General features: G+C 51.8%; 2 protein-coding genes across 2 annotated transcripts; both read left to right on the plus strand.

Annotated features, from left to right (window-relative positions):
* The first annotated feature begins 5,588 nt into the window (after positions 1-5,588).
* On the plus strand, positions 5,589-6,581 carry LOC141466583 (olfactory receptor 51L1-like). Its single transcript, XM_074150597.1, has one exon. It carries the CDS (start codon positions 5,589-5,591, stop codon positions 6,579-6,581), a length of 993 nt encoding a protein of 330 aa, XP_074006698.1.
* A 6,822-nt stretch (positions 6,582-13,403) lies between these two features.
* LOC141466588 (olfactory receptor 52B2-like) lies at positions 13,404-14,354 on the plus strand. Its single transcript, XM_074150611.1, has one exon. The coding sequence runs from the start codon at positions 13,404-13,406 to the stop codon at positions 14,352-14,354; it is 951 nt and encodes a 316-aa protein (XP_074006712.1).
* The last annotated feature ends 13,477 nt before the right edge of the window (positions 14,355-27,831 follow it).

Consider the following 27,831-nt stretch of genomic DNA (forward strand, 5'->3'; position numbering starts at 1 on the left):
CCGGAGCCTTCTCTTCTCCAGGCTGAACCCCCCCAACTCTCTCAGCCCCCCCTCCCAGCAGAGGGGCTCCAGCCCTCCCAGCATCTCCGTGGCCTCCTCTGGACCCTCTCCAACACTGTAGGAACCTGCTGCAGATACCAGCCGTGCTGCAGCAACTCTGCAGTCGGACTGCATGGGCTGAGCCTCTCTGGGTCTCTGCTCCACTTTTCTACCCCCTGGGACGTGCAAAGAGCCCGTGCTCATTCCTGAGCTACTAGGGAGTAAAATTCCCTCTTGACGGTCCATGTGGACTGCGGGTTTTGTCTGTATCTGTGCGGAATTTGCACCCAGATCTCCAGGCTGGGAATACGGTCTGTTTATCTCACTTCACCCCAAAAATAAGATACCTGCTGCCCCTCCTGGGCTGCCATCCTAGGCAGAACCCGCTGTGGTCAGCCTGGTGGCCTCGGAGAGCTCAAGCCCGGTGCTCAGGGTGTTTGTGCATCAGGTGCATCAGGAGTTTGTGATGGCTGCGGTAACAAACCCCCACCAAAATGACTGCACAAACGCAAGTGTTTCAGATCTTTAAGTTAACATTTCCCTAATGCAATTCCTCCTCGCAATAAAAATGCATTCGCCATATCCCTGCGCACCGTATTTCTTCATTAGTGTTTTACCAGCGGGGGAAGACAGGCCCCAAAGAACGCAGTAATAAATACAACTCTAGATACTGAAATCTGACCATCTTCATCCACTCGGAGGCTCTTGAGCTATAATGTGCAGTATTAAATATTCCATTTCTCCCCTTCACCAACAACGGCCTTTACAGCATTTTGTTTCCATCATTTCCTCTAGTCGGATGAAATCCTCCCGGGGTATTAATTTCATTATGTTGTTTTCAAATCATTTCACCCATCAGTGCACCAAGTGCTGCAGTAAAATCCATTCCAAGATTTAGGAATACACCCCCCCATGAACATTCTGCCCCTCACAAGGACCCTCCTGAGGACTAAGAGGAGATTTAAATCATACCTAGACTTGCTCCTGACCTTCTGAATTAAAGTAGAATTGCAACGCTGCAGGAGGGTCCGTCATCACACGATAAGGGCGCAACAAGAGGCCTGTGCAGGGAAGACCCTCAAAGAGCTGATGGGGATGGAAGTGGATGTCCTGGAGCATCTCTTCTGGTCTAGTTGAACTGAACGTGGCTGCCCCATCCCTGGAAGAGTTCAAGGCCAGGCTGGATGGGGCTTTGAGCAACCTGGTCTAGTGGGAGGTGTCCCTGCTCATGGCGGGGGGGTTGGAACTCAACAATCTTTAAGGTCCCTTCCAGCTCTAGCCATTCTATGATTCTATGAACATGTCACCCAGGTCCATGCTCATACCCTGGCCTCCTGAGGACCATCTCACAGGGCTCCCTCAAATCCCTTTTCTCTCTCACCACTCCAGTGGCTGCACTTGGAGGCTCACGATGCTCCACACCCCAAAGCCGCCCAACAGGAGGATTAAAAGCTGGGTGAGTTTCCGCAGGAGCTTGGAATGACCCAGGGCAGCTGGAGGGAGCTGGGATGCTCAGGGAGGTGTTTTGGGCAGAGGCTGCTGAACCCAGGCTCATTCAGCCTCCCCTGCCAGAGTCACGCTGGGCTCCAGGCTGCTTCTCACAGGGCAAGCCAGACACCCATCCCCACATCTCCTTGGTCTTCACCCCATACCCAACGAGGCTTATGGTCTGGGTGGCCCAGGCTGGCCAGCAGGACATGGACAGGGTGGTGGACAGTGGTCCTGAAACAGTGGGTGAAGTAGAAGAGAGCTGGAAAGTGGAAGTATGCAAAGATGCAGATGTGGGACCATGCAAATGTGGGACCATGTATATGTGGGACCATTCAGATGGTCCTCACAGGGATCAAGGAACTGGAGACAAGTGTTCCTGGAAGGCAAACTCAGCACATCTTGGGGACCCAGGACGTATGACCTGACATTGAAGACAGCAAGCACCAATGGCCAGGAAGGCATCTGTCGCACCATGGACACTGCTTTTGGCTGTGTCAGCAGAGGCCACCTTTGAATGGCTCTAAGATGGGTGGCAGGGATCAAGTGTGCTCTGTCTCTTCCAATACATGAATTAGGAGGCCTCCAAAGGAGTGTGTTCAGGACAAGCATAATGTGGTGGCTCTAGATCTTCTTTCACACAAGCCATTGTGTGTTGCAGTTACCAACATTCGAATTCAAATGAACATTTAATGGAAGGAAGAAGACCTTCCTGGGCACCTATGTGTATATGAACTGGTTCTGGTTCAGGAATCCCCTAGAATACAAATTGCTGGAGGCTGAGAAGGTGCTTGAGGAATTACTAAGCACACTTGCCTTATTCTTACATTCTTCTCTTGGCATCTGCCTAAGGCCACTTTTGGGGACAGGACACAAGGCCACATAGCTCTGGTCTGCTCCAGAGACCACAGACCTCCCCCGGGGTTTCCTCCCATATCCACAGAACTGGAACAGGTTGCCCAGAGAAGCTGTGGCTGCCCCATCCCTGGAGGGGTTCAAGGCCAGGTTGGAGGGGGCTTGGAGCAACCTGGTCTAGCAACCTGCCCCACCCAGGGCAGGGTGGCTGGAACTCGATGATCTTTAAGGTCCCTTCCAACCCGAACCATTCTATGATTCTATGAGCTGAAGTGGGGCTGGCAACAACCTTTAAGCCTCATCTGTCCATCAACTTGCCACAGAGCAGGAGCTCTTCTACCCAAACCACCCCTGGCCTGACTCTCCGGGGAGGGGGATGCCGGGAGAGGATGGCAACTCTGGGAGGGATCTCCAGGGCACATCCCCTGCCACCATCATCAAGGACGGAGGGCACTGTGTGGAGCTGCATCAAATGCTAGGGTGGACCTGGTGCTGTAGGGGTTAATGAGTCAACTCTGAGCGCTGAGGAGCCAAGAGCCCTCCTGCTCTCAGGCGGAGGATCTTCTATAAATCCATCCTCTGCTGCTGTGAGCCCTGAGGGTGAGGAACAGGCTGCAGAAGCTGGTGGGAAGCTCGTGAGTGAGGCAGGTGAGTGGGCTTTTTGCTCTGTGCCACTGTTGGGGGGCTCAGATGGGTACCCCCCCCAACTCCTCCCAGATGTGGGCAGGGTGTGTGATGCTCGCCCCTGCAAACAAACACCCTCCCATGGACCAGCTCATTTCAGCTCCCCGAGGTGGGTGTTGCTCCAAGGAACTGCACCCTGTCCCCTGTCCAGAGAACTGGCATGGAGATGGGACACCTCTCCAAGACCCCAGACTCTCCTGTTGCAAAGGGGAACGGGCAGCCCTTGCACCCACTCAGAGAAAAACTCTTCATGCCAGAGCAAGGTGCAGCCCCTTTTCCAGTCACAGCCTGCTGAGGACGCTCGGTCTCAGTGAAATCCTGGGGTGCATCTGTGGAATTTGTCGTTTTGGGGAGTACATCACACTGTAAGAGTTAAAATGAGTCATCACTTCACGCTCTGCCTGCTGAAGATGCTCCCATGCTGCAGTGAGGGGGCGGGGGGGCTGATTTGTGGCAGAAAATGTGGCCGAGACAAGGAGGTTCTTCAACTGGCACAGTGTGGGTAAAGCACATACCAGAAATTCAGGGCAATTAAAAACAACCTCTGATGGTCCCTGTACCCTCAGGGTGGAGACTGAGCAGGGAATTACGGCCGCTTTAACTGGTCCTGCCAGATGTTTGTGCCTGAAGATAACTTTCTCCTCCCGTAACTCCTCCTCTGTCCCCTCTGTCCCCTCCGTGTACTGTGGGGGATGATCTTTGAGGACCTTCTCCGGAGGAGCAGAGAAAACTCCCACACGTTAAAGTTTGTGCCAGCCCAGGTCAATCCACGGAATTTTCTCAGTCTTTCCAGCTTTCCAGGGGTGCTGCCTTGGGCCACAAACCCAGCATTGGGCCACAAACCTGTACATGGACACAGGGAAGGGCAAAGATGGATGCTGTGGGTTAGAAGCCCTATGAGTTTGAGGAAAGAATGGCAATTTTTCTGCATTTTTTTCTGAACAATCAAGATATTTTCAAATGCAATGGTTTTACAGTTATTTAAGCTGTTTCCAAAACTTTTCTAGACTTAAGGGTGGGTATTCCAGACAAGGTGACATAAACCTCCATAACAGATCTCACTTAGCTGTCAAAACCAGTCATTTCCAGAGCAGTTTCTTAAAATCCCTCTTATGCACCCATTCATTCCCACTGCCTTCCTCCCTGTTGCTTTCCATGGGAAGTCCTTATAGGAGAGGGGTGGGAAGGAGCTTTCTAGAAGATGTTAGAAAGCTGATGTGGGCCAACTGAGCCGACCTGGGGCTGTGGAGATCTCAGTGACCCTCATTGAAACATGCTGAGGCTGCACTGGTTCTGCTCCCTACGAGCACCCAAGGGAGCACAGGAGCCCCTGTCGTAGACGGTCCTTCAAAGCTAGACATGAGGACCAGAGCAAGGTCCTCCATGCAGAGAGGCCTGGGGAGAGGACTCTAGACATTACAGTCCTTGGGTCCTGTCACCACCCTTCCTGGCAGTGTGAGTTTACAGAAAGAAAAATTTCCATCTCTCCTCCCTGTATGTCTAGCGGGAGGATGTTCAGGGACACTCTGCTTTTAGACAATGTCCTTGTAATTTCCAGCTTGCATATATCCATGTACAGTTTATAGAATCATAGAATGGATTATGTTGGAAAGGACCTTAAAGCCCCCCCCAGTTCCACCCCCTGCCCTGGGCAGGGACACCTCCCACCAGACCAGGCTGCTCCAAGCCCCCTCCAACCTGGCCTTGAACCCCTCCAGGGATGGGGCAGCCACAGCTTCTCGGGGCAACCTGGGCCAGGGTCTCACCACCCTCACAGCAAAGAATTCCTTCCCCAGATCTCATCTCCATCTCCCCTCTTTCAGTGTCAAACCCTTCCCCCTCCTCCTAGGGCTCCCCTCCCTCATCCAGAGTCCCTCCCCAGCTTTCCTGGAGCCCCCCACCTTGAGGGACTGGAAGGGGCTCCAAGGTCTCCCCGGAGCCTTCTTTTCTCCAGGCTGAACCCCCCCAACTCTCTCAGCCCCCCCTCCCAGCAGAGGGGCTCCAGCCCCCCCAGCATCTCCATGGCCCTCTGCTGGACCCGTTCCAACAGGTCCATGTCCTTGCTTTGTGAATAATCACTATTCTTCAGCTTAAGTAGATCTTTTTCCCTCCGTGTGTTTGTAGATGGCCTGTGTTTTGTTGGTCTAAAAGGCCCAGGCTCTACAAGTGTCCATTCCTCAGAAAGTGGCTATATTTCCACAGGCAGACCAGTATCTGATCTGTTACCAGCTCCTCGTCTTTCACCAGGGATTCCCAGCAAAAATAGAAAGTTCAAGATCAGCACTCTAATTGCAATGTCACTTCTCCCCCTTGATTTGTATTTACACAAGCACTCATGGACATTTATTGTCCATGAGACAATATGGAGAGCTGTTTCAGTCCAGCTCCTGGCAAGCTTTGCTGTAGCTGGTCTTGCTGATGCCTCTGATCCAAGGGCTCCTGGACCATCCCTGTTTCTTACTGCCTGTGTGTGATTTGCGACCCCTCTGGCTTTCCTTCCAGGGCAGCTCTTCAGGGATGAGATGGAGCATCCTTGTTTCATCCCCACTGGGACCAACAGCAGCCAGACCAGGACCCAATCATTCTTTTTGGGTGGCTTTCCAGCATGGGGAACCACTCAGGTGTGGTCTGCTGTTCCTCTCTGCTCTACGTACCTCCTAGCGCTGCTGGGGAACCTGACTGTCCTTTCCATCATCAGGGCAGAGCAGAGCCTCCACGCACCCATGTATCTACTCCTTGCTATGCTGGCTGTGGCCGACCTGGGCTTGTCCACATCCACCTTCCCGACCATGCTGAGGATGCTGTGGCTGGAGGCCAGGGAGATCAGCTTTGGCACCTGCCTTACCCAGATGTTCTTTATTCACTCCTTCACGGACATCGAATCTGCTGTCATCCTGGCAATGGCCTTTGATCGCTATGTGGCCATCTGCCACCCCCTGCGATATTCCTCCATCCTCACCAACTCGGTGACCACCAAGATCTGCATGGCAATTGTGGTGAGGACCGCCCTTGTCCAGTTCCCGCTCCCAATCCTGCTGACTCGGCTGTGTTTTACCAGGGTCAGCAAGCTCTCCCATCCCTACTGCTTGCACCCAGACATCATCACACACACAGGCTCCGACACGAGGATTAACAGTGCTTATGGACTTTTTGTGCTGCTCTCCACACTGGGTTTGGACTTGCTCTTTGTCCTCCTGTCCTACCTCCTTATCCTTAAGACCATCCTGAACTTTGCCACTTGGAGGGAGCGTCTCAAAGCCCTCAACACCTGCATCTCACACATCTGTGCCGTCCTCCTCTTCTTCGTCCCCATGATCTGCCTGTCTATGATGCACCGTTTTGGCAAACACATGTCCCCCCAGGCCTACGTTTTCACGGCCAACCTCCATTTCCTTGCCCCACCCATCCTGAATCCCATCGTTTACAGCGTGAAAACCAAACCCATCCGGAGACGGATACTGAGGATGCTCTGCCAAAGAGGGCTCCCCAAGTCCAGGGTTGCCATTTGCCAGTGAAACCAATATGATGGTCACTGCTGACTGTCTTACACAAGGTTCAACCCCCAAGAAGACCAGCCAGGAGAGGGGAACATGCCAAACTTCTGCCGATGTGGCAAGTGAGGATATAAGGAAAGTAAAAGGCATATGGACAGTAAAGGATATGTAGATATCTGCAATGTAAAAACCACAGTTTTAAGAATATCTGGTTAATGGCTCTTCAACATATAAACAGAGGCCAAAAATAGGAAAAATAACAAATCATGCTGAAATACACAAACCCAAGACCCCAGGAGATAACAGAGACAATAACGCAGACCACAGCCAAGGTCAGTGACTGAGGGGTGGCTGGAGGATCCAGGAGGAAAGAGGTTCAAGCAGAACTGCTGAGAAGGGAGAATGAAGTCATGAGTTCCCTGGAAAGAGCAGACTTAGTGCTGGATATTCGGTGGCCCTTGTGTAAAAATCTATATGGGGTGATTTCAGGGGCTTGTGGAAATGTGAAAAATGTATTATGGGATGTTTAGAAGATGGACTGAAGGCAAGAGAAAGGAGGGATCCAGGTGTATTGGGAAGGAACCAGGTTGGGAAAATGGAGGGGAGCTGGTAAAGGGGATGATCAAGTGTAAACAGGTTGCTGGTCAATGTGCTCTCCAGGCCAAGTGCCTGATCACCGCAGCCCAACCTCTCAGCTCATTAAACTCACTTCTGGCTCTCTTCTGAGTGACCCTACTATCTGTGTACGGGGGTACGTGTGAGGCATTTGGTGACAAACATTAAGCTGGACTAACTGATGAATGGGAAACCAGAACCTGTAAAGACCCAAGGCTGGAGCTGAAGAGTGGACAAAAAGGGCTGAGGGTCTGTCTGGACATTGATCTGGACAAGCTTCTGGTCTGCTCCAGGGTTTGAGGGACCCACGGACACAAGAGTGACTACGAAACAAGCAGGAGAGGGTCATATCCTGTCCTGACCATCCATTAAGGAGAAAAAGGGCTGGGTCATGCTGGTCATGTCCACATGAGCTGGTGTCGGTGTGGGTACCAGGGCAGGCACTGCTCTCTGTGACAGGCCTTTTGGCCACCTGGGACCATTTTTGCCTCCCAGGAAGACCAGGCTGGTCACTGGCCACTTGGACTTGGTCCATTATATGTGAAGTGGAGGATGAGGGTAACTGGGAGCAGAGGGGGCCAGGTCTGGCAAGGTCCACCCTCCATAGACACAGCTGGACTTGGTGTCCCAAACATGGGCTGAAGCAGACCCCAGGTCTGTGAGGGGAATCCTTTATATAAAGCAACGACTTTTGGACTCTCAGGTATTAATCAAAAGTGTTGTCTTCTCTTTAAAACAGGGGTGCTTTCCCCCTCAGGTTTTTTTCTTAGTTTCACCTGGAGCATTTCGCCTGAGTTAGGCTACAACACCAGATTTCTTGAAATAACTGTCATTCCTGAATTAGCATGCACTAATTAGTATGCTGGAGTTTCCATAAGGCACTGCAGCAGAACACCTCCTCAGACTGGCTCATTTAGGCTTAGAAGATTGATTTCTTCCCACTTGAGCTGACAGGGTGGTGCTGCTTCAAAAGGAGCTGCTCTCCTCCAGCTGGGCCAGAGGTGCAGGCACCGTATGAACTGACTCCCCTCAGAAGGACGTTTTAAACCAGTTTAAATATTTAAGAACTGTTTTCATGTTTTCTGCCAGTGTTTGTTACGGACTGGGCCCCCAGCACTGTAACAAGTAGGATCAGCATGTCCTTGGGAGCACTTTACTGGGAAGTATAAATATTTTTAAAAGTGGTCCAAGTAGATTCCCTCAGCCTTTCCAGGCTCAGACCCCTTGACACCCATAATATAACCCATGAAGATACATATATGCATCCTTCTATGTATAATAAAATTACAAGCCCCAATTAAAGACCCTGGACACCAGTAATTCTGCTTCTTCCAGTATCAAAGTTTTGGGTTGTTCTGGTAAGAGCTTCAATAAGACACCCTTTGCCCAAGAGCTGCATGGTAGAGCCTTGCTCATGGGTGAGACCCGCTGTCCTCAGCCTCAGAGCTGTCCTCAGACCCTCTCCCTCGGGGATGAGCTCTGCAGGACATTGTGGATGGCAAAGGTTTCTACAAGCTCAAAAAGCAGCAAGGAAAATCCACAGGAGAGCAATCCTTTGGTTCCATAATAGCCTCTCTGGCTGAGGAGCCACTGTGCTCTTCTGTGTGGAGGAGCACCACGGCATGTTTGCCTTGTGCTTAAACTCTGGGACCTGCTGGTGGCCAAGCTGCTGGGTGGCACAGAGTTTGGACTAGCTCCTTGCAGGTCTTCCATAAAACCACAGAATCATAGAATGCTTTGGGTTGGAAGGGAACTTAAAGATCACCCAGTCCCACTCTCTGCCATGGACAAGGACACCTCCCACCAGAGCAGGTTGCTCCAAGCCCCCTCCAACCTGGCCTTGAACCCCTCCAGGGATGGGGCAGCCACAGCTTCTCGGGGCAACCTGGGACAGGCTCTCACCACCCTAAGGGTGAAGAATTTCTTCCCCAGATCTCATCTCCATCTCCCCTCTTTCAGTGTCAAACCCTTCCCCCTCTTCCTATGGCTCCCCTCCCTCATCAAGAGTCCCTCCCCAGCTTTCCTGGAGCCCCCCACTTTAGGGACTGGAAGGGGCTCCAAGGTCTCCCTGGAGCCTTCTCTTCTCCAGGCTGAACCCCCCCAACTCTCTCTCAGCCTGTCCTCACAGCAGAAGGGCTCCAGCCCCCACAGCATCTCCGTGGCCCTATGTCGGTGCAGGCTTCGGAGCGGGTCCTTCCACCGCAATTTGGGAGCCCAGAGACATCAGCGCGGCATCACCGGGGAGGTGTGAAGCCATGAACCCTGCAAACCTCCGCTCCCCTTCCCCGGGGGGGTGCCGGGCTCGGGGTACCCCGGGGGGTGCGGGCGGGCGGAGCGCGGCTCGTTGCTTCCCTCTGCTGGGGGATGCGGGATGCGGGATGCTCCGGTCGGTCCCTGCCGCCCCCCGGCCCCGGTGGCCTCAGCTCCTCATGGAAACAAGGAGAGGGACATATCTCCGCTTTGGAGACCACAAATGAGAAAGCAAATCCATGGCGTCACCCGGGTTGTCTCATGCCAGACGCACCCCGTAGGTTCTTTGTCCCACATCATGACCTTCACAGAAAAGCTTGTTTCTAATTTTCTTCTTCCTTTTCTAATTTTCCTCCTTTCTCTGAAGCAGGGAGACAGTCCAGAAGTGATGTCTCCATGAGAGGGTCCTCAACTGAGTGGCTTACTGAAGGCCTTTTGCAGAGGAACCCCAATGAAGCCTCTGTCAGAGAAAGGATGCACCTGCATGGAGACCTGTACATCATACATTCTCCCCGAATAGCCCCAAAAGTTGGCTATGCCTTGATTTTGTACTTTTAGGTTGAAAACCCAAAAGCTGAGGAATTTAAACCCTATGCCTGCTTTTCAGACCTGATCCGTAGCTTGCCACCAGTGTGGGGCATGAGAGAGGAACCGCCAAAAGCTGCTGGGCAAAGACAAAACCTGCTGAGAAATGAGGTGAGCTGAGTCCTCCACCCTGACACCCCATGAGAGCTACGTGCCACTGACTCACCCACAGGGAAGGGTACCCAAATTAGGTCTGGGACATAGATAATTCCAGCTTTACCAATATAAAATTGATTTTTCAAGCATTAGAAAGCGTTAGTCTGCCTATGCCACAGATATGTCAAGTGGATCACTGAGGCCTGAGGACCTTATTTAATTAAAGCCATGAATTCTTACACCAGAGGCAACCTGAGCCAGGGGTTATGTGTGATAATATCTGTGCTGGGGCTGGAGAGCCATAAGGTATGCACGGGCCAACAGCTGGTGACGGTGACTTTTTGCAGATATGCCAATTTTGGGGGCCTGAAAATCCAATCTTGAAATGTTGATTCTCAAGATGTGAGCTCACAATTTTCCTGGGAAAGAAAAGAAAGGAAGGAAGAAGAAAGGAAAAAGAAAATATCTGGCTAAAGTCAATCTGTCTGGTTTTATTTCAGCAACTAAATCTTGATTTAGTGCTTAATTTAAGGTACCCGAGTTTGACTTGGTTCATATTTTTATTAGTTTCCGTTCCCTCACAACCTCTTTCTGCTCTCTCACTTGTTGACCATTCCCATTCTTTTAATATTGGATTTTCTTTTTATGCCCCCAAAGAGAGCCCTCAGAGTACAAGCCGATGGTGAGCGTTCAGAGGAGGAACGGCAGTGAGAGCCTGCTGCAGGGAGCAGACACATTTGCTCTATTACTCAGAAAGCACTGGAACACCCCCAGGGGCAGGCAGAGCACAGCTGGGGGCAGTGGTGGCAGCAGACCCCCTGTCATCTCCCCCGGGTTGGCTGGAGGGGGTCAGCATCACTCATCCTATGATGACAGGCTGAGAGAGTTGGGGGGGTTCAGCCTGGAGAAGAGAAGGCTCCGGGGAGACCTTGGAGCCCCTTCCAGTCCCTCAAGGTGGGGGGCTCCAGGAAAGCTGGGGAGGGACTCTGGATCAGGGAGGGGAGCCATAGGAGGAGGGGGAAGGGTTTGACACTGAAAGAGGGGAGATGGAGATGAGATGTGGGGAAGAACTTCTTTGCTGTGAGGGTGGTGAGAACCTGGCCCAGGTTGCCCTGAGAAGCTGTGGCTGCCCCATCCCTGGAGGGGTTCAAGGGCAGGTTGGAGGGGGCTTGGAGCAGCCTGGTCTGGTGGGAGGTGTCCCTGCCCAGGGCAGGAGGATGGAACTCGATGATCCTTGAGATCTCTTCCCACCCAAACCATTCTATGATTGTATGATTCTATTCATGTGTCCTCAGCCATCCCACCTCATCCCCGTCCCGCTGTGAAGGGGATGATGCAGAACCCCGAAGGCTTCGTGTGCTCCATCCCAGGCCATAATCTGCAGCAGCAGAAGAAGGTAATCTCTCAGCAGGTGGCTCACATTAAAGGAGTTCCACCCAAAACCCCGTTAATTTTGTTTTCTTTTCATCGAGTTTGTCCAAGCATCACCGATCAGAGCTCTCCTCCTCCCAGCTGCCTGTGAGCCCCGGGGGGACTCAGGGGGAACCTATAAACATCTCCACCTCCCTGCCCTCTCTCCCCTCAGGTCCAGAGGCAGATTATCCTCATTCCTGGTGGTGATGGGAGCTGGTCAGTTGTTTGCAGTAGCTGTCGTTGTGCAGATTTCTGTGGCCAAGGTGCCTGATTTGAACTAGAAGGTAAAATTCTGCAGCTGGGAGAGCCGCTCCCCCCCAGACTACTCCAAGCTGCAGCTTTAGGCTCCGAGAGGAGAAACACCGTTTTCCAGGCAGGGTTTGTCATGTAAATGCTGCTATTTGGGCTCCAGGGTCCTTCTCTGGCCTGGGGGGTGTGCTACCCACAGCAGATACCTGCAGGAGACTTTCCCAGGCTCCACCTGAATCAACATCTCACGGAAGAAATCACAGCCTGGCTCTAAAGCGCAGATAGCCTGATGACCTCAAGCTGCCTTTCCTGTAGAATTCCCAATAAGGGGACGGGGCTGTGCCTTCAAAGAAGAAAAAGTCTATCAGCAAAACCTTCTGCTATCATCACCGGGTTATTGCTCGCCAAAGCAGTTGCAGACCTAGCCCTGGCCACCCGTCATCTGAGAAGGGTTCGTGGCTCTTCTTCACATTTCAACTACTTTGGCGGGGGCTGCCCTCACGGGTGGCTGTGTTATTTCTCTGGAAATACTGCAAATCACCTTCTGGGTGGGGCAGAGGAAGGGGAAGCACAGGCAGAAGTCCCAAGGGAGCAACAAGGAGAAAAGCTGCATGGAGAGGACTCTGCACGCACATACCCCACGCACGTTGGGTGGATTTGGGCTTGTTCGGCAGCAGATGTGGCCATCTGAGACCAGAATAGGAAGATGTGACAGAGTGTGGGGCAGATTGCACCAGGGCAGCACTGCTGGGTTGTTTATCACCCAGCTGCAGTGGGAATGATCCCCCCACCCCATTGTGCAGTGGGGCAATCCTTGGGCAAACACCGAGGTTCCTGAGCTCCTCTGTGCGATCTCTGTGCCCGGAGTTGGTGTGTCGGTGTTCCTACCAACAGCTACATTCTGCCTTAGACCTTTTCATCTGATTTTGCTTTAAATTCCAGTGGCTGCTCTGCCTCCCTGGCACACGGCTGGTCCCTGATGTCACATACTCTGCTGGATGCTGATCTTCCACTCTGCTTTGTTCTGCACAGGGACTGTGTCCAGTTCTGAGATCCCCAGTTCCAGAAGGACAGGGAACTGCTGGAGAGGGTACAGCAAAGGGCTACAAAGATGATGAAGGGACTAGAACATCTCTCTTGTGAGCAAAGGCTGAGGGACTTGGGTTTTTTTAGTCTGGAGAAGAGCAGACTGAGAGGGGACCTCATCGATGCTGAGCAATAGCTAAAGGGCGGGTGGCAAGGGGATGGGGCCAGACTCTTCTCAGTGGTGCCCAGGGACAGGACAAGGGGCAATGGGCACAAACTTGAACAGAGGAAGTTCCATCTCAACATGAGGAGGAACTTCTTACTTTGAGGGTGGCAGAGCCCTGGAAGAAGCTGCCCAGAGGGTGTGGAATCTCCTTCTCTGGAGACATTCCAACCCCACCTGGACATGTTCCTGTGCAACCTGCTCTGGGTGACCCTGCTCTGGCAGGGGGAATTTTTTAAAACACTTTGGGATCCAGAGAAATCTGTGCTCCCAGTGCTCTGGGGAAACTCAAGTGGGTTTTCATGAATTATGAACTGTGCTCCTCACCTCTTCCCATTTTTGCTTACAGGGAAAGGAGCCCAAACTACTTCAGATACCATCCTACCATGGTGGCTCTCAATCAGACCAGCTTGCAGCCCACCTCCTTCCTTCTGCTGGGCATGGCAGGCCTGGAGGACCTGCACGCCTCGCTCTCCATCCCATTCTTCCTGATGTACCTGGTGGCCCTGCTGGGCAACTTCATCCTCTTGTTTGTCATTGCAACCGAGCGAAGCCTCCACGAGCCAATGTACCTCTTCCTGGCCATGTTAGCGGTGGCAGATCTGGTGTTATCCTCCTCCACGGTGCCCAAAACCCTGAGCATATTCTGGTCCCTTTCCAAGGAGATGTCTTTCCAGGCCTGCCTTACCCAGATGTTCTTCACCCACCTGAGCTTCATTGCAGAGTCAACCATTCTGCTGGCCATGGCATTCGACAGGTACGTGGCCATCTGCAACCCCTTGAGATACACCACAGTGTTCACACACCTGATGATAGCCAAGGTGGGGCTGACAGCCATAGCCAGGAGCTTTTGTGTGATGTTCCCAACAATATTCCTCCTTCAGAGGCTGCCGTACTGCGGGCACAATGTCATGCCCCACACCTACTGTGAGCACATGGGCATTGCCCGGCTGGCCTGTGCCAACATCTCCGTTAACATCTGGTATGGCTTTGCCACCACCCTTCTGTCCCCAGGCCTGGATGTTGTGCTCATCGGGGTATCGTACATCCTCATCCTCCGGGCTGTCTTCAGGCTCTCCTCCAAGGATGCCCGGCGCAAGGCAGTTGGCACCTGCAGCTCTCATGCCTGTGTTATACTGATGTTCTACACCCCAGCATTTTTCTCGTTTTTCACTCACCGCTTTGGCCACAACATCCCCCACCATGTTCACATCCTGTTGGCCAATGTCTACGTGCTCCTGCCACCCATGCTAAACCCCATCGTCTACACCCTGAAAAACAAACTCATTCGAGAAAAGATGTCCCAGGTGCTCTTCGGGACCGGGGCAGTGTGGTGACTGGGATGCTATTCCTTTGAAAGGAACATCTGGTCTGGCTGGGATGATCCATCCAGCAGGAATCCCACTTCAAGGACCTCCCTTGTCAGCTCCTCTGCAGACCCCCAGACCTGCCTATGTCGTGATAACCTGCATTTGCTTTTTCTGGTTAATCTTTAACTCTCCTTTGTACCCACAGAGAATAACTGTTCTTACTGATAACCCCTTTCCAATCCTTGTGATTGCTGTGTTCCCTAATTAACTGATACAAGTTGCTGATATTCCCAGCATAATACTGACGGATATGTCCAGTTCTCTGATGCAACATTTTAAACTTTATTGAAGTATTGAAGTATTTATTCCTTTTTTCCTTTTTTTTTACCAAAGAAAGTGGACAGAGCATCATTCTCCATTAGACACTATTGTAAATGAAAATCCAGAGAAAATTACATTTGGTTAAAATATCTATGCAGTTAGATCACTGGGAGTCATATGTATTTCTTCTAATTAATAATATGTTATTCTGTGCAATGCAAGAAGCCACATCAGAACATAAAAATGGCACTGGAATTTTATTGCCCAAGTCTCAGCAGTTATTCAAGTTGATGATGGGTTTTCCCTTGAACTTTTAACCAAACTCTTGTCATCTTTCTGAGCTGTGTGACTCCTGCAAGGCTTTACCCACCCACCCACCTGTCTAATCATGGCCAGACCCCTGAGCACTGATGCAGATCACACCATGACTGCAGAGTCATGGCTTCTTGCAGCTTCCTGGTGGTCCAGGTACAGACCTGTTTGGTTTTCACACTGTACACAATTGAGAAAAGGAGGCTGAGGGAAGACCTTCTCGCTCTCTCCAACTCCCCGAAAGGAGAGTGTAGCCAAGGGGGGGCGGTCTCTTCTCCCAAGGAACAGACCATGGGACAAGAGGAAACAGCCTCAAGTTGCACCAGGGAAGGTTTAGGATGGATATTAGGAACAATTTCTTCCTGGAAAGGGCTGTCAAGCCTTGGCAGAGGCTGCCCAGGGCAGTGGTGGAGTCACCATCCCTGGAGGGATTTCAAAGCTGGGCAGAGGTGGTGCTGAGGGACATGGGTCAGTGGTGGGTTTGTCAGTGTTGGGTTGATATTTGGACTCCATGGTCTCAAAGGTCCCTTCCAACCATAATGATTTTATGATTCTGTGTTCATCATGGTGGGACCAGCAAGAAGATGCTGGCCATGAGAGTGTGAGCAATGGGAGAAGCATTTTTTCCCAAACTTGTGAATCACAGACAGACCAGTCACTGGGATGTCGAATATTAGGAGAGCACAGATATGGGAGGTGCAACTGCTCAAGAGCCTGCACTGCTCGTCCTTGGATGCAATACTCAAGACAGTCATAAGGATCATGATGTATAACAGAACAAGTAACAGTGAGTCCAAAGCTATTGAAGAAAGAGCAAACGCTTAAGCCATAAATGCTGCTGTCTCATAAATGTCATGTAGATGGGACTGGGCCACACTGATGATCATAGAATCATAGAATGGTTTGGGTTGGAAGGACCTTAAAGACCATCCAGTCCCACCCCCTGCCCTGGGCAGGGACATCTCCCACCAGACCAGGTTGCTCAAAGCCCCATCTAGTCTGGTCTTGATGGTATCCTGGTGTAGACAAGAAATAGTGTGAGAGACCGTTTACCCGGTGATATTGCAGCATCTTCAGGGGAAAGGCAGTCGGAAACACCAGAAGTACTGCCTGGACAGTCAACTCCACACCAGTTTTGGTGCCACAGAGTTTGCCAGGAGGGATGCAGGCCTCAGGGGCTGAAAATTATGGCAAAGAGGTCAAAAGCTACAGCCACGAGCACAGCAGATTTGATGACAGAGAAGGTGTGGATTAAATACATATAGTTGAGGTATGAGTCAAAGTGGACAGCTTGGTAATAATACCCACATAGCCCAGGCTCCAGCATCTCCAGTCTGTCACTGTCCACTCTACTGGGAGACCCAGACGGGACGCAGTGCCCAGGCATAGTCTCACCAGTGCCCAACTGGAGGGGAACCACTGCCCTGCACAGCCTGGTGCCCCAGCACCTCCAAAGACCCACCACCAGCCACTTTAGCTGCAAGGTGTCCTGGTGATCTTGGGGTAATCTGTACCCACCAGCATCCTGGTCCCTTTTCCACAGATCTCCTTTCTGGCCAGACAGTCCTCATCTAGAATGAAAGCACCAATTAAGATTAAATCTAAAACAAAATCTGTTGGACAAATCCATTCAGACCCAAGGCCATCTGTGGCAACAGCACACTCTGTCCTCAAGCAATGTTTTTATTGCTGCTAATTATCGTTAATGATAACAACTGACTGTTATGACTCAGCTGTATGTTTGAACTCAGTGCGATCTGCTTTCTAAGCAACCCCTCCTTTCATAATCCTTGAACCCCTGGAGCCCCTCTGCTGTGAGGACAGGCTGAGAGAGTTGGGGGGGTTCAGCCTGGAGAAGAGAAGGCTCCGGGGAGACCTTGGAGCCCCTTCCAGTCCCTAAAGGGGGGGGCTCCAGGAAAGCTGGGGAGGGACTCTTGATGAGGGAGGGGAGCCCTAGGAGGAGGGGGAAGGGTTTGACACTGAAAGAGGGGAGATGGAGATGAGATGTGGGGAAGAACTTCTTTGCTGTGAGGGTGGTGAGACCCTGGCCCAGGTTGCCCTGAGAAGCTGTGGCTGCCCCATCCCTGGAGGGGTTCAAGGCCAGGTTGGAGGGGGCTTGGAGCAGCCTGGTCTGGTGGGAGGTGTCCCTGCCCAGGGCAGGGGGATGGAATGAGATGATCTTTAAGTTCCGTTCCAACCCAAACCATTCTGTGATTCTATGACTCTATAACCCTTCTGATTTCAGTGAGATTATCAATCCACAGCCATTTCTATTTACAATCACAGAATCACAGAATGATACGGGGTTGGAAGGGACCTCTGGAGATCATCTAGTCCAACCCCCTGCCAAAGCAGCCGTCTACATCTACGTCCTACTACGGCAGCCGTCCCCATTAGCTGTGATGCCCACTCTCAGCCTCCTCTTCTGGAGCTGTGAGCAGCGTAAGCCACAGCCACCAACCCTCTTGTGGAGATACCTCCCCCACTTCAGTTAGGAGCCCCTTTGTTACATATAGTCAAGTGATTTTTTTTTATTATTTTTTTTTTCTCTTTTCTGGAATTTCCCACTGAACAAAAACACCCATCTGTCTCCTGCCAGGCTTCATCGTCAATCAGTTCTGAAAGCCCTTTTCTCAGACGTGTGATACCCACCCTTCCAGAGAGACAAGCAGACAGATAACCATTCATAAAACACCTACCCTTCCTCGCAGCGCTCACAAAATTAATGCAGCCGGCTGCTGTATTTTTCACCGCATCACAGAGTTTACACCCAAAGTGGAGGTGAAATCTAAATACTCAGAGTTGAGTTCCTCTTACAGTCCGTAAGAAAAGTGAAAATGGAAAGGCTCGGGGGGGCAAATCAGTCAGTGGTCAGACCACATCTCTTGCAGCGCAATCGCACGTGTCTCACGGGCTGATGTTCTGGATGCTCTGGATGCATCCCAGTTTGATGTCCCTCCTCCCAGCATCACATCACCGGTGGCTGCTGCTCGGTTTATAAACACCCCTGTCGCCTCCCCAGTCCTTCCTGCTGTCTCCCTGCATTTTTCCCATCCTGAATGTGAATCTTAATCTATTTATGGGGTTTATTTCAGACCATTCCTTCCATTTTTCAAAATTACTGTGGGCATTAATCTTCCTATTTTCTGTGCTTCTGGAGAAGCTGCGGACTTAATAAGTATTTTCTTTACGGTGCTGCCGAGGCTAATGCAAGGTCCAGGATGCTCCTCCAGTTTCTCACTTGATTTTTCTGTGCAGTAGCACAAGCAATGGAATTCGAAACTTCCCCGTAATGGTTCAATCTGAGCAATATTCTCTGGCTCGTTTATGAAAATATTATGTCATATGCATGCTAATTAATCTCAAAAATTAAGAGAGATATTCTTTTCCCCTATGTACAAACTTTGCCACCCTTCCACGTAAGAGAAACGATCTGATTGATATGTTTTGTATTTGACAAATCCTTAAAAGTTTCTGCTTGTCTTGTTATTAGCCAAAAAAAACCCATTACTTGATCATTTGTTTATGTATAAATTTTCTAGGGATCGTGACTAAATTTTACCCTAGAGCCTAAACATAGGAGGGTGAACATCTCAGGGGGTCCCTCAGCGGTGAATTACTATAGTTGGGAGGTTTGTCCATACAGACTTTCCCTCTGCCCACCCTTTCCCAATTTTAAAGACTTTCTTTTTTTTCTCCACCTTATTCCAGGCTTCTGTTCTTCCCTCCCTCCCCACGGTGTCCGAGCAGCAGCGATGAGGTGAAATCGCTTGCTTTAGTAATACCCGAGGCTGAGATGAGATCAGTCATCAACCACAGTAATTACTGTGAAACAGAGCGTTGCCTTTAACAGAGTTTCACCAGATTCACCCCAGCTTTGCTGAAGGGTATCAGGGTCTAAATCCAAATCAGGGAGGACGGGTTGCATATGTCACTTCAGGCCCCATCATAGGAAGGACATGGACCTGTTGGAACAGGTCCAGCTGAGGGACACAGAGATTCTGGGAGGGCTGGAGCCCCTCTACTGTGAGGACAGGCTGCGAGAGTTGGGGGGGTTCAGCCTGGAGAAGAGAAGGCTCCGGGGAGACCTTGGAGCCCCTTCCAGTCCCTCAAGGTGGGGGGCTCCAGGAAAGCTGGGGAGGGACTCTTGATGAGGGAGGGGAGTGATGAGGGAGGGGACCCCACTTGCTGTGGGATAGAGTGCACCCTCAGCAAGTTTGCCGATGACACCAAGCTCGGTGGCGCGGTCGACACGCTGGAGGGAAGGGATGCCATCCAGAGGGACCTGGACAGGCTTGAGAGATGTGCTTGTGCAAATCACATGAAGTTCAACCAGGCCAAGTGCAGGGTCCTGCACCTGGGATGTGGCAATCCCAGGCACAAATACAGGTTGGGCGGAGAATGGCTGGAGAGCAGCCCTGAGGAAAAGGACTTGAGGGTGTTGGTGGATGAGAAGCTCAACATGAGCCGGCAATGTGCACGGGCAGCCCAGAAAGCCAACCCCATCCTGGGCTGCATCAAGAGAAGTGTGGCCAGCAGGTCGCGGGAGGCGATTCTACCCCTCTACTCTGCGCTCATGAGACCCCACCTGGAATACTGTGTCCAGCTTTGGAGTCCTCAACACAGGAAGGACATGGACCTGTTGGAACGGGTCCAGCGGAGGACCACGAAGATGATCAGAGGGCTGGAGCACCTCCCCTGTGAAGACAGGCTGAGAGAGCTGGGGTTGTTCAGCCTGGAGAAGAGAAGGCTCCGGGGAGACCTCACAGCAGCCTTCCAATATCTGAAGGGAGCCTCCAGGAGAGCCGGAGAGGGACTCTTTGTCAGGAGATGGAGTGACAGGACAAGGGGGGATGGTTTTAAATTGGAAAAGGGGAGATTTAGTCTAGATATTAGGAAGAAATTCTTTCCTGTGAGGGTGGTGAAGCACTGGAACAGGTTGCCCAGGGAAGTTGTGGCTGCCCCATCCCTGGAAGTGTTTAAGGCCAGGCTGGATGGGGCTTTGAGCAACCTGCTCTAGTGGAGGTGTCCCTGCCCATGGGAGGGGGGTTGGAACTGGATGATCTTTAAAGTCCCTTCCAACTCTAACCATTCTATGATTCTATGATTCTATGATGGGATGAGGGGGAAGGGTTTTAAGCTGAAAAAGGGGAGATTGAGATGAGATATCAGGAGGGAATTCTTCACCCTTAGGGTGGTGAGAGCCTGGCCCAGGTGGCCCAGAGAAGCTGTGGCTGCCCCATCCCTGGAGGGGTTCAAGGCCAGTTTGGAGGGGGCTTGGAGCAACCTGGTCTGGTGGGAGATGTCCCTGTCCAGGGCAGGGGGTGGCACTGGGGGGGCTTTAAGGTCCTTTCCCACCCAAGCCATTCCATGACTCTATGATTCCATGATTCTATGATTCTGTGATTCTATGCTCAAATGACAGAGTGCGCTCCAAACTCTTAGAGTCATTAGAAAAAGTTTCAAGAGCAAGATAACATTTAGTTTTCTGTTGATGACAGAGTGAAGAGTCTGAAAAGTAAGAGCCATCAATAGACTGATTTTTAAGCCAACATCTGGACATATGGATACTTAGACAGATGTTTTCTTACACGAACAATGGAGCGTCTGCTGTGGCCAGTGCAGCAGAATGAAAGCCTTCTGCTCATCATGATCTTTTGCATAGCACTAAAAATCCCTTAAACGTTTTATGTGAGAGGTGCATGGACTCCTGAGGGAGGATTTACCGTGTAGCCCTGCAGCCCCTGCAGAGATTTACTCACCTGATCCTTGTCGCTTTAAACTGCAGATCACCTTTAGCATCCCACAGGCAGTGAAAAGCCCCTGTGTGTTTATTCACTCTAGAAGAGTCTTCGCCTGTTTTTACTCCTGTGCCTACTTTCCTTTTCATCTCATGGGTTGCAAAAGCCAGAAATGGATGAATTCACTTTACAGCAGACTGCCAGTGGTTCTCAAGTTTGCCCCAGCAGAAAGCGGGCTGCGGCAAGACAAGTCAAGCACTTTAAGCATCTTCCTTATACAAACCTCCCGTGTTAGCAGTGTCAATAACACTAATAAATCCAAGGAGTGCAGGCTTGGGATCCTCCAAGCCTTTTATATACATATATGGAAATGCAGCACACAGATCACCAGCTAAAAGTCTGAGGTTTTTTATGGTATTTACAGATACAGCCCTTCTGCTGGACCTTCAGTCATCACCACAGGGGCCAGGTTCCACTTTTAGAGCCACAGATACACACGGGCAGCCATGTCTCTGGCTCACAGCCAGCAAACTCCTCCTGCCTGTGTGTCTGGAGGATGGATGCTTTGGATGGACGCCCGAGCTCTCCTCACCTTGCTCACTCCATCCCCTGGGGTGGATGCCTCAGAATCACAGAATCACATGGGGTTGGAAGGGACCTCTGGAGATCATCTAGTCCAACCCCCCTGCCAGAGCAGGTCCACCCAGAGCAGGCTGCACAGGAACGTGTCCGGGGGGGGTGGAATGTCTCCAGAGATGGAGACTCCACCACCTCTCTGGGCAGCCTCTTCCAGGGCTCTGCCACCCTCACAGCAAAGAAGTTCCTCCTCGTGTTGAGATGGAACTTCTTATGTTCAAGTTTGTGCCCATTACCTCTTGTCCTGTCACTGGGCACCACTGGAAAAAGACTGACCCCATCCTCCTGACACCCTCCCTTTATTTATAGGCGTTGATTGGATGCCCCCTCAGTCTTCTCTTCTCCAGACTAAAAAGACCCAAGTCCCTCAGCCTCTCCTCATAAGGGAGATGCTCCAGGCCCCTAATCATCTTTGTAGCCCTAATCTTTGTCTCCAGCTTCCCTCTTCCTGGATTTTGGGGAAGCCAGCGATGTGCTGCCAGTGGCCAAACCCTGGGGTCTCTGCATGTTTGGTCCCCAAGTTAAGACCTCTAAATCTAAACACAGGCTGAGAAGACCAAAGCTGAGATGCGTGGTTGGGTCTGTCCCTCCCAATGTGCAGCTGGACCCCATCATGGGGTACAGCATCAACAGCCAAAGTGACCCCCAGTGACCGAGATGGGACAGAGTACGGCTCAGGTTGACCATGAGCCAGCAATGGGCCCTGGTGGCCAAGAAGGCCAATGGTCTCCTGGGGGACATCAAGAGGACTGTGACCAGCAGGTGGAGGGAGGTCATCCTGCCCCTCTGCTCTGCCCTGGGGAGGCCACAGCTGGAGCACTGGGACCAGTTCTGGGCTCCCCAGTTCCAGAAGGACACAGAACTGCTGAAGATGGTACAGCAAAGGGCTACAAACGTGATGAGAGGACTTTCCTCTGCTGAGGAAAAGCTGAGGGACCTGGGTCTTTTCAGTCTGGAGAAGACTGAGGGGGCATCTCATCAATGCTTAGAAATTCTTAAAGGGTGGGTGGCAAGAGGATGGGGCCAGATTCTTCTCGGTGGTGCCCAGTGACAGGACAAGGGGCAACGGGCACAAACTGGAACATGGGAAGTTCCATCTCAACACGAGGAGGAACTTCTTTGCTGTGAGGGTGGCAGAGCCCTGGAAGAGGCTGCCCAGAGAGGTGGTGGAGTCTCCTTCTCTGGAGATATTCAACCACCCCCGGACACGTTCCTGTGCAACCTGCTCTGGGTGACCCTGCTCTGGCAGGGGGTAGGACTGGGGGGTCTCCAGAGTTCCCTGCCAACCCCAAATCATTCTATGATTAAGGTGTCTAAACGGGAAAGGGACAGACACAGACATAGCTTCAGGCTATGGCCAAGAAGGACTCAAAGGGTGCAGATCCAGCTGCCAGGGTTGGGACACTCGCTGCAACATCTGTACGGGGATTTGCACAGCTGTGCCATGGGCCAGAAAGGTGTCTGGTGTGGGAGACTGGGTCAGACATGAGGGCGCTGGTCACCCAGCTCCTCTGCTGGAGGTGCCCCCCACGGTTCGGTGGCACTGGAAGGAGGATTAGAGCTGGAAGGATCAGAGCTGCTAGTGTCACCATGCTCCTCAGCTTCCTGCTCCACCAGTCTGACACTCACCTCTGCCATGCCATGCCAACAGCTCATGCTGGGAGCACCAGCCTGACCACAGCCATCTCCACGTCTGCCTGTCTGTCCTTTGGTACCCTACACCAAGAAGAGCAAAGTTGGAGAACCTGGTACTGCACATGTCCCCGGGGAGGTGGATGGGTCTTGCACCACCAGAGACTTCCTCAGGCCCTGCTCATCCCTGATGTCATAGAACCATAGAATGGTTTGGGTGGGAAGGGATCTTAGAGACCATCCAGTCCCAGCCTGGGCAGGGACACCTCCCAGCACACCAGGTTTCTCCAAGCCCTGGCCAACCTGGTCTTGAAACAGTGCTTTGCTGAGGCTCGGGGACAGTGAGGCGGGTGGATGTGATCATTTTTGTGCACGTTGGGGCATGGAGAGAAGATGCGGCAGAACCTGTCCAGGGAGGGAGGAACGTTTCTGCCATTGCATTTCAGCAGGTAATCACCTTGTGTTCAAAGCAGATGGAAAATCTGCAGGTCCAGTGTTTGATGGGCAGGGACATCCACTGTTTCTGTGCCTGCAAACCCAGCGTGTTTGGGGTGGAGAAGGAACCCAGTCACACCTGACAGGCACCAAAGGGGCTGCAGGTTCACCTCCCACGGCATGCTCCACTCACTGGGATGTCGTGCTGAGGCAGGCTCCCAGGGTGGGTGGTTGCCGATTTCGGAAGCTGCTGCACTAAGGATTCCTCCTACAGCTCCTGCCTTGGAGGAGGTTATTAAAGACACAGCATTCCTCCTGCACTGGCAACACACATCCGTCCCTGAGGCTATGATCCCAGCGCTGGTCTCCATCAACAGACCCTCATAGAATCATGTAATGGTTTGGGTTGGAAGGGAACTTAAAGCCCCCCCAGTCCTCTCCCTGCCCTGGGCAGGGACACCTCCCACCAAACCAGGCTGCTCCAAGCCCCATCCAACCTGGCCTTGAACCCCTCCAGGGATGGGGCAACCACAGCTTCTCTGGGAAACCTGGGCCAGGCTCTCACCACCCTCACAGCAAAGAACTTCTTCCCCACATCTCATCTCAATCTCCCCTCTTTCAGTGTCAAACCCTTCCCCCTCCTCCTAACTCTACATGCCCTTGTAAAAAGTCCCACTTACCAGCAAGGAGGAAAAGAAAAAGCTTTACTGGGTTGGAACTGGGAGCACTGGGGAGGACATGGTGGGGCACCCTGGGAGGGCTCCTTGGCCAGCTCCTGGGACGTGGCTGGGGACCACAGGGCAGAGGTTTCCTCTGGAGCCTCTCACACATGTGCACAAGGATGGAGACCCCCACAGAGGTTCCCAGAAACGGTGGTGGGTGCACATCTGCCCCACGGCCCCAAAGGCAACTCCCCTGAGCAAACACAGGAAAACACAGGAAACCTCACCTGATCTCAGAGCTGGATTTCAAGTCAACCAGCAAAACACCATAAAAATGCAAACTCCTGTTTCCACTGGATGCTAAAAACCAGCATTAAATAGAAATGTGAGATATGTTCCATAAATCTCAGAGCCGTTCTTCTTAAGCTATATTTGCTGGTGGAGATTGCTGCCTTTCCGACTGGGAGAACAGCTTGCGAGTTTGAAAGATTTTTATAGTTTTTCTGGCAGTAAGCTCGTCTAATAAAAGACGGCACCTCTCACCACAAATTATATTTGTCTGACATATTTGCAGCTACATACTTACGGTAGCTACCTATTTATAATATTTTTATAGCTACAACAAACACTACCTCTGCTAGCTCTGCCCTTGGAGTTTCTGCAGCCTGACTGGTCCAGCCACCAGCCCGTCATTTCCTGATGGCCCCAGAGTCTTCCTCAGCTTGGGATGCATGACCTTCTTGTGAAACAGGGTTGGAGACCTGAACAAAAGTGTGAACAGACCTGGAGGAGATGAGGTTTAAAATCTTGTTTTCAGTTCTGCCCAGAGACACATGGAGTTAATTTCTCTTTAAAACGCTGGGCTGAAAAATACTATTTATCAGTGTACAGGCTTTCCTTGGGGCATATGTTTTGAAAAATGTCTAAAAATGTCTAACATAATGAGTCAGAACTATTAAAAAAAAAAAAAAGTATTGATGGAAAAAGACAGTATGGCTGAAGGATAAGACCTGGGGATTGCAATCAAGACACATGTGATAGAATCATAGAACCATGGAATGGTGGAGGTTGGAAGGGACCTTTCAGACCATGGAGTCCAACCATCAACTCAACACTGATAAACCCACCACTGACCCATGTCCCTCAGCACCACCTCTGCCCGGCTTTGAAATCCCTCAGGGATGGCAACTCCAGTGCGGTTTTAATAAGTGAAGAAAGAAGAGCAATGAGGTGTTTCTCCTCCTCCTCGAATGTGAGCTGGGGCGCACGGCCCCACGCAGCAGCAAGGCACTGACCTTCCCCTCCTCATGGCCCACCCAGGGATGATGGTTTCTGTCTCTGGTCACAGAGTCCCAGAATCGCAGCCTGGCAGGGGTTGGAAGGGATCTTTGGAGACCCCCCAGTCCAACCCCCTGCCAGAGCAGGGTCACCCAGAGCAGGTCCCACAGGAACGTGTCCAGGGGGGGGTTTGAATGTCTCCAGAGAAGGAGACTCCACCACCTCTCTGGGCAGCCTCTTCCAGGGCTCTGTCACCTGCACAGCAAAGAAGTTCCTCCTCATGTTCAGATGGAATTTCCCATGTTCCAGTTTGTGCCTGTTGCCCTTTGTCCTGTCCCCGGCCACCACTGAGAAGAGCCTGGCGCCACCCTCTTGTCCCCACCCTTTAGCTATTGCTCAGCATCCATGAGATCTCCTCTCAGTCTGCTCTTCTCCAGCTGAACAGCCCCAGGTCCCTCAGCCTTTCCTCAGCAGAGAGATGCTCCAGGCCCTCATCATCCTCGGAGCTTCCGCTGGACTCTGTCCAGCAGTTCCCTGTCCTTCTGGAACTGGGGAGCCTGGCACTGGACCCAGTACCAGTTTGATCTACACCAAAGAACACGGGCTGGGAAAACGGGGACCCTCCGAGTCCCGACAGGGTGTCAAAGCCAGATGGGAGGTTCCTTGTCCTGGTGGGGCTGCAGTTATTTCAAGGAAAGAAGAAATACACGTCTGTATCTGCCAGCATGAGTGAACTCCCCGTCGAGTTCCCACCAGCTGCATGAGGGATCGATGAAGCCTGATCAGGGGCTGCACAAGAACATCAAGGCAGCCCTAAATCTGAGATGCTCTCCCGGATGAGAACATTGTCCAACAGGCAGGTTCCCCTTGTCCTTCAAGTCCTTGTGCCTTAAACAGAGCAGATCTGTTCATTTTTTACACCAAAGGGCTGGTGCCCATTTGCGTATGAGATGACATGTTAATGCTGCCTGCTGGCACACCCAAAATAGGATTTACAATTCAAGGTAAAATGAGGTGCGGGTTTTAAACGTGGCTATAACTCTCTCTGCTGGAACAAGTGACCACAGATGGTGGTGACCGCGGTCCCTGAAGGTGTTTCATCCGGAGTCCTCCTAAAAGATGTCCGTGATGACACAAAATGGCCTGTGTGGAACAGAGTCTTTGGGGGCAACGTTAGAGCTGAGGTAACCAATGACATCAAACCCATCGTCTCAGCTGTCTTTAAAAGCTGTGTCCTGAACATCAGAAAGAAAAAGCAAAAAAAAAAAAGCACAATCTAACACAAAGGAAAAGGAACAGAAGGAGGGGAAGTGGCTGAAAAAAGCCTGCCCTGGGAACCGCCCCCCCCCAGCCCCTCCACGCACACAGTTCTCCTGAACTGGGAGAAATCCCTCTTTTGAAGATGGAAGTGGGTCCATTTTTGATGGGAAGAAGTTTCCTGGCTGCACTGGCTGAATTTTAGAAATACCGACGGTGTTTTGGGGCTGGCTGCACGCCAGCTACCCAGCCTGTCTGCCGCGGCTACGAAACACGTACGATGATAAATACAGTTGTCTCTTTCACTCAGCGATTCCATATTTCTACAAGCCCTCTGTTGTGGTTTAACCCCGGCGGGGAGCTCAGCCCCACACAGCCTCTTCGGTCACACCCCCCCCAGCCTCCTCAGTGGGATGGGGAGGGAATCGGAAGGGTAAGAGTGCCGAAACTCCTGAGTTGAGATAAAGGCAAGTCCAAAATACAGCCTTGTGTTTTAGCTGCAGCTGAGCAGTGCTTGCACAGCATCAAGGCATTTTTTGCTTCTCACCCCGCCAGCGAGTAGCTAAAACATCCCTGTGTTATCAACACTGGTTTCATCACAAGTCCAAAATATAGCCCCATACAAGCTATGATGAAGAAAATTAAATATATTCCAGCAAAAAAACAGCACAGCCTTCCTTCTCAATTCTTTCTTTGCAAACAGAATTCCACAGGCAGACGTTGTTTTGGCGTGCGGTATTTTGCCAGAAATACCCTTATCTATGGGATAAGCGCTTGAGTCTCTGCTGTAAATCACAGAATCATGGAATGGTTCAGGTTGGCAGGGACCTTAAAGACCATCCAGTCCCTCCCCCTGCCCTGGGCAGGGACATCTGCCACCAGGGCAGGTTGCTCCAAGCCCCCTCCAACCTGGCCTTGAACCCCTCCAGGGATGGGGCAGCCACAGCTTCTCGGGGCAACCTGGGCCAGGCTCTCACCACCCTCACAGCAAAGAAGTTCTTCCCCACGTCTCATCTGCATCTCCCCTCTTTCAGTGTCAAACCCTTCCCCCTCCTCCTAGGGCTCCCCTTCCTCATCAAGAGTCCCTCCCCAGCTTTCCTGGAGCCCCCCCCTTTAGGGACTGGAAGGGACTCCAAGGTCTCCCCGGAGCTTCTCTTCTCCAGACTGAACCCCCCCAACTCTCTCAGCTTGTCCTCCCAGCAGAGGGGCTCCAGCCCTCCCAGCATCTCT

The sequence above is a fragment of the Numenius arquata genome, chromosome 1 (assembly GCF_964106895.1).
Source record: "Numenius arquata chromosome 1, bNumArq3.hap1.1, whole genome shotgun sequence".
Classification (NCBI taxonomy): domain Eukaryota; kingdom Metazoa; phylum Chordata; class Aves; order Charadriiformes; family Scolopacidae; genus Numenius; species Numenius arquata.